The 6108-nt window shown below is 37.7% G+C and overlaps 1 protein-coding gene across 1 annotated transcript; it reads left to right on the top strand.

Moving 5' to 3' along the window:
• Positions 1-2840: 2840 nt before the first annotated feature.
• agxtb (alanine--glyoxylate and serine--pyruvate aminotransferase b) lies at positions 2841-6006 on the top strand. The gene is made up of 11 exons (XM_056744482.1): positions 2841-3278; positions 3393-3585; positions 3682-3746; positions 3965-4065; positions 4240-4310; positions 4395-4479; positions 4557-4655; positions 4743-4812; positions 5054-5149; positions 5231-5359; positions 5437-6006. The coding sequence occupies exons 1-11, from the start codon at positions 3024-3026 to the stop codon at positions 5542-5544; spliced, it is 1272 nt and encodes a 423-aa protein (XP_056600460.1). The 5' UTR covers positions 2841-3023; the 3' UTR covers positions 5545-6006.
• Positions 6007-6108: the final 102 nt, after the last annotated feature.

The following is a 6108-nucleotide window of genomic DNA, read 5'->3' as shown; positions in this document are numbered from 1 at the left end:
GGAGCAGGCAGCACTGATGCAGCAGAGGGAGTGGGAGGGGTGGAGAATGAGAGAGAGAGAGAGGGGGGGACAGAAAGAACAAAGGGGAGGGAGGAAAGGGCAGGAAGGGAATAATGGTAGGAGGCTGGTAAAAAAAACACTGTCATGGATTAGCTTGCATGTTTTCAAATGTAAACCACACATAAATATGTGGATTTCAGTTCTTGGCTCAGCCAGTAGGGTTTGTCTATCAGCGTGGATGACATGCATTTCAATGGACTCATTATGAAGGGCTGAGGCTTCCAGCTGGGCTTATGCAAAAAAAATGAACAACACTAAATAATTCAAAAAGACTATTAGTGTTATACAGCCATGGAAACATTTAAAAGACTGTTCCAAATTTAATCATTTCTAGATGTATTGTGGCCAGTCCAGACCAGTGTCTGTTGAATTTTAACAAAACAAACAAGTCCTCGAACAGCAATGTCAAAGACAGCATGACAAGACACGTGGAAATGAGGTTATCACATAAATAATACATGGAACTAATAAAATGTTATTTTTCCATGATATTACTGTTGTATTGGTCTAAATAAATAGAAAATTGTTTTAGTTTTATGCAAATAGAATAGAATAGAAAAAAATATTATTATAATTATTGTAAGTAGTTCACAGAATGAAACAACAATGATAATTTTACCTAAACACTTACTGTACCTATAAATCGTAAATTTAGAAAAACTGAATTAAGAATAAAATCTTACTGTTTTCAGTGGCTTTATAGTCACATTTAAGGATTTTGTGTAATCATATAATAAACTAAATAAATGTACAAAGGACTATAGAGTGAATCAGGGAAATTGGAGATGTGGATTGGGGGCTCTGTAATATACTGTATTCACTTAAATATAGAACAATATACATTTATAATTATAAAAATACATTATAATCATTTTGTCAAGCATAGAGAAAATAAATTGAAGATATATTATACCGGGGTTTCACAGCACCTGAAATGGTCTTAGTACAATAACCCCATCTGCTGGACAAACATCATTCTGACCACCAGAATATTTCAATGTCCAACTGGATGTCGATTACAAAGCACCTGACAAACGTTTAGAAATGAGTTGTGGTCAAGGCCACTCTCATCTACCTCTCCATTAGTCAATAGATGTTACATCAGGGTGTCTTTCACAAAAGCATGGCGAGAGTTGAGTTTCATTTGCCTCATATTTTGTCCCATCAGGTGCATGGTTTCCACTGTCTGTAAAGTGGGTTTTTCAGCCCCACCACAGTGCAAAGGGCATTCAAGGGTAAACACAGCGCTTACAGTTATTTACTGTGTAGACTAATTATTTACTGCTGTATGAGTAGTGGGGGCTGGTGCTCTGGTCAAAGTCCCGGCTCTGACATCAGCATCTTCTTTTGGACGTCACTATGTTCTGATTAAGTACGTTTGTTTGTACAGAGTAAGCGTTTCGGGAACAGCATGATCTAGGCATATCAATGACTCATTATTTAAACCTGTAAATAACACATCTGCACACTCTTTAAAAATGATATGTTGTTTTTTATCCGTATTTTTTATAGTTGATAAAATGGGTATAATGTCATACATGAAATGTTTTTGTCAAATATTTTGGAAACACGCTGACTTACAAAGCAGCATGCCAGTTGAATTTTTAAGCCTTACTCCCATATCTTATTTCCTAGATGACTGCTTGAATATAAAACAAGAAAGATCATTTTAAAGAGGTGGGCATATGTTGAATTACCCCTCTTAATTCATCTCCCAACCATAAGGAATCAAAAATCACTTTTAAATCTTAAAAAATATAAAGATCATTTAAAAAGCCTTAACGTACAGGTATAGCTATAACATGGATAGGTGTCTGTCATCATTTGCCCTCAGATCTCGTCCCCCATTGACTCCCACCGTATTTATTTTCTCTACTATGGCGGTAAATGGTGGATAAGATCTGTTTGGCTACTGATATTCTGATGGATGTTTATACAGGTTTGGAACAATCTGGGGGAAGGGTAAAGGTAAATTTTTTAGGTCAACTGACCCTTCATAATCTTCATCATAATTTGAGACATAATTTATGTGGGACTGTTGATGCAAAGCCACGTGCTATACTGAGCATGGAGACAAATCGAACATGTCAGTGAGTGTGTGTTCACAGTGACCAATCAAGTCTACTGACATGGGGACACTCCTCCTCAGAGCTTGTAAACAAGTTGGAAATGAAGGAATCAATAGAGTTCCTTACAAATGCACTGATGCATCAAAACAAACACAATTTATTCTATAATTTTGTCTCCCTGTGATATGACTTAGTGTCGGTATTAGTTGTGAGATATAGGCAAATGATGATATCCTGTAGCAAACTATTATGTAGCTGCTTTGTTTCCTGACTTTCTCTATTTGTTGACACACAATGTTGAAAACATATTTGTCCAAATGCAAGTCATATAAATTTATAATACACTCATTTGTCATTATATTGAATATAAACTTTATTATGTTTTCCCATTAGCTAAGCTTTATTCAAAATGACAAAAATCACCCATTTAAACCCACATTTAAAAACTTGGATAAAGGATATTATGTTTGAAATATGCAAGCCATGATATTCTCTCAGGGAACTTCAGCTACAGTGTGTGAAAAGGTTCAGATAAACACATGTTTTATGTGCAAGTTAATTTCTGTTTGAGGAAACAGGTTTAAGTTATAGAACTTTCAATCGATTCAATCGACGTAAGCACGAAAACACTCTTACATAACACAATATCGGACATATTTTTCTTAACCACCGCCACCCCTCTCCATTTTGATCTATCGCTCTTGACAGTACTGCAACTCCGGACCGTTATACCATGTTTGGAAGATGAAGGGCGGGGGCAATTTTTGCCCCAAAATATGACGCATGTTTCTCTGTGTTCCAGGGGTCAAAGACCCGTTTGTTTAAAATGTTCGACAAGCGTTAACTTAAGTGCACTTTTTGCAGTACAGCTAACGAACTACAGCAAGAAGAAAGATGTTGCCCAGGTCTGTTGTATCCAGGTGCGCGCTCTTGGCACAGCAGGTGCCTTTCGAATGCGCGCTGTCCAGCAAACACTTCATCCAGCGCGGGATGTCTTCCGTCACCATCCCTCCACCCGCCTGCATGTTCCGGCCGCTCGAGGCACCTTTTCGACACCTTTTTGGGCCAGGTCCCTCTAATGTGCCGCCTCGTGTCTTAGCGGCAGGAGGGAGACCTATCATAGGTCATATGCACACAGAAATGTTTGGGGTAAATGTTTTTACGCACTTGCGCATTTTAAAACTCTGAAACAGGTTTACTGTTAGAGCTGATCATTATTGTTTCAAACTTGATTGTTATAAAAATGCAGGCATTTTATTTTAGATTATGGACGACATCAAGAAAGGAATCCAGTACGCCTTTCAGACCAATAATAACATGACGCTGGCTATGAGTGGCTCTGGTCACACCGCTATGGAGTGCGCAGTGTTCAACGTTGTGGAGGCCGGAGAGAATGTGCTCGTTGCTGTCAATGGAATCTGGGGAGAACGAGTGGCAGAAATTGCTGAACGAATGGGTCCGAATGTCTTCATTTATAATAAGCCATGAATTTAAGACTTTCCAATGTACTATTCTGTAGAAATGTATTCTTATAAGTTATTTCTTTAAACAGGTGCAAAGGTTCACACCTTGAAAAAAGCACCTGGAGGACATTTTACAAATGCAGAAATTGAACAGGTGCTTCAATGTGACGTTTATAAGTGACTTACTGCAATCTTACATTGCAAAAATCAATATGGACACTGTCAATTATTGCAATTGGACACACACACATTTGAATTTATGTTTGTCTCTTTGCTGGAAAACTCTATAATTTATTTATTTGTTGTTGATTTGCTTGCATTTGGTCATGAATTCCCATTCTGGTTTAATATTCATTATCTGTCATTCTATAGGCTCTGGCTAAACATAAGCCAGTTCTCTTCTTCCTCGCACATGGAGAGTCTTCAGCTGGTCTGGTGCACCCAGTTGACGGTGTCGGTGATTTGTGTCACAAGTAAGAATATTCCACCATTACTTAGTTTTCGCTTTGTGTGAGACTACTCAATAAATAATCATTTATATTATGAGCAGACTTTAGAGTCTAAAGTACTAAAAAGAAAACCATTGCTCTAGTCAGGGTGTGCATTATGATTTTATATCTGTTGCCTGTGTATTTTTCTGTATATAGACACAACTGTTTGCTCTTAGTGGATTCAGTGGCATCATTGGGAGCTGCCCCACTATTAATGGACCAACAAAGTGAGTGATGTAGATGAACTTAACAAGCGCAAAGATTCATGTGGCTTGTTACTGTTCTAAACTATATAATAAATATTTTTTTAGATATTGATATCTTGTACACTGGTTCCCAAAAAGCATTGAATGCTCCTCCTGGCACAGCACCTGTTTCATTCAGTGAAAGAGCATGGTGAGAATTTGAGCATGTGTGTTTGTGTACATGATGTTATTTAAATCCACTAACTATATTTTTTCTTTCAAATTCAGCCATAAGATGTTCAACAGGAAAACAAAACCAGTGTCTTACCTGCTGGATATGGCCCACTTGTCTAATTACTGGGGTAATGATGGCGAGCAAAACAGACTGTAAGTTTTACAAACAAAATGTTTCTCTCGTGAGGCTTTGTGGAATGTTGAGTTAAGAATTGTCTAACTAACTAATCCGTGTTTCAGATACCATCACACAGGACCTGTGTCTGGATTCTTTGCCTTGAGGGAAAGTCTGGCCATCCTTGCTGAAACGGTAAAATAGCTGATTTAAAGAAAACATTTACAGTCTACACTGTAATAATAATTCACTCCTCGGTGTTGGTTAACATTTTGTACTGAGAGTCCAGAACTGCTAAACAGACTTCAACATACTGTTACTAATTTGTAGGTTTGTTACCGGGTGTACTTTAGGCTTGTGCGCTCTTTCAACATTTTATTTTCAATGAACTGGTTATCTTATCTAATAGTTATTCAAGCCTAAATGTTTGTTTAAGGGCCTTGAAAACTCATGGAAACATCACAAAGAAGTCGCACAGTATCTTTGGAAGGGTTTAGAAGACCTGGGCTTGAAGCTGTTTATCAAAGACAAGGTAAAGTTATTCCTGACTTCATGTGCTTCTTCAGGTTATGAATCTCAAAATTTGGAAAGTGGTTAATGCTATTTTTCACAGGATTTAAGATTACCCTCTGTTACCACTATTGCGATTCCTGAGGGTTATAACTGGAAGGAAATGCTGGCTTACATCTTGAAGCATCACCAGATAGAGTTTACAGGAGGTCTAGGGCCCTCGGTTGGCATGGTGAGACAGATTTTATATACAGCTTTAAATGAATTCAACTGTGTGTCTGAGTGATAACCCTCTGAACTGATTTCTAGGTGATGCGCATAGGTCTCATGGGATACAACTGTAACAAAGCCAATGCTGCAATGGCTCTTGCGGCCCTGGACGATGCTTTAAAGAACTGTAAAAAGACCAAAGCTTAAAGAGGGACCACCATGAAGTCAATTCTACATGCCTCACCTGGCAACTCCTTTTGTAAAATCCATTAACTATGATTCTGATGTTCTACCACTGACTTAAATGTGATGTGTGTGCATTTTCCTATGTTAAATATTTCATCCTAATATGCAGGGTCATTGGTAGGAGGGTTCTGAAGTGTAAACGCTGTGACTCTGTGAAGCTATCATTGCTCTGTTTGTTTGAGCATTCAACCTAGCCAATGGAGTAAGTTCGGGGAGGGATCTGTTTCACTGACCATTCATAAACAAATTGTGAAAATGGTCAATTTATGTAAACTCCGTCAGGTGCCACTAGTAGCGCAGAAGTTACATTTCACATACCATATATGTTAAGGAAGAGCTGTTATACATGATGTTTTCACTTATAGGTTGGTTGTAATAATGGATTGCAAAATAAATTATATCAATAAAAAATTATGCCAGAAATCATGTCTCTGTGTCAAAACTGCTCAACATAGAACAGACACAAAACATATTCCTTATTGTCCTTTTGTAAGATTCACAAGAACTTGTATGAACTTCATATAA

The sequence above is a fragment of the Triplophysa dalaica genome, chromosome 3 (genome assembly GCF_015846415.1).
Source record: "Triplophysa dalaica isolate WHDGS20190420 chromosome 3, ASM1584641v1, whole genome shotgun sequence".
Lineage (NCBI taxonomy): Eukaryota > Metazoa > Chordata > Actinopteri > Cypriniformes > Nemacheilidae > Triplophysa > Triplophysa dalaica.
This window is presented reverse-complemented; position numbering and strand designations above follow the sequence as displayed.

What these genes read in the sequence shown, in the direction of transcription:
- agxtb (XM_056744482.1), top strand. Translation starts at nt 3,024, where the DNA reads ATGTTGCCCAGGTCTGTTGTATCCAGGTGCGCGCTCTTGGCACAGCAG. An exon ending in CAAATGCAGAAATTGAACAG is followed by an intron (nt 3,747 to 3,964) that starts GTGCTTCAATGT and finishes GTCATTCTATAG; the next exon opens with GCTCTGGCTAAACATAAGCC. An exon ending in TAGGGCCCTCGGTTGGCATG is followed by an intron (nt 5,360 to 5,436) that starts GTGAGACAGATT and finishes ACTGATTTCTAG; the next exon opens with GTGATGCGCATAGGTCTCAT.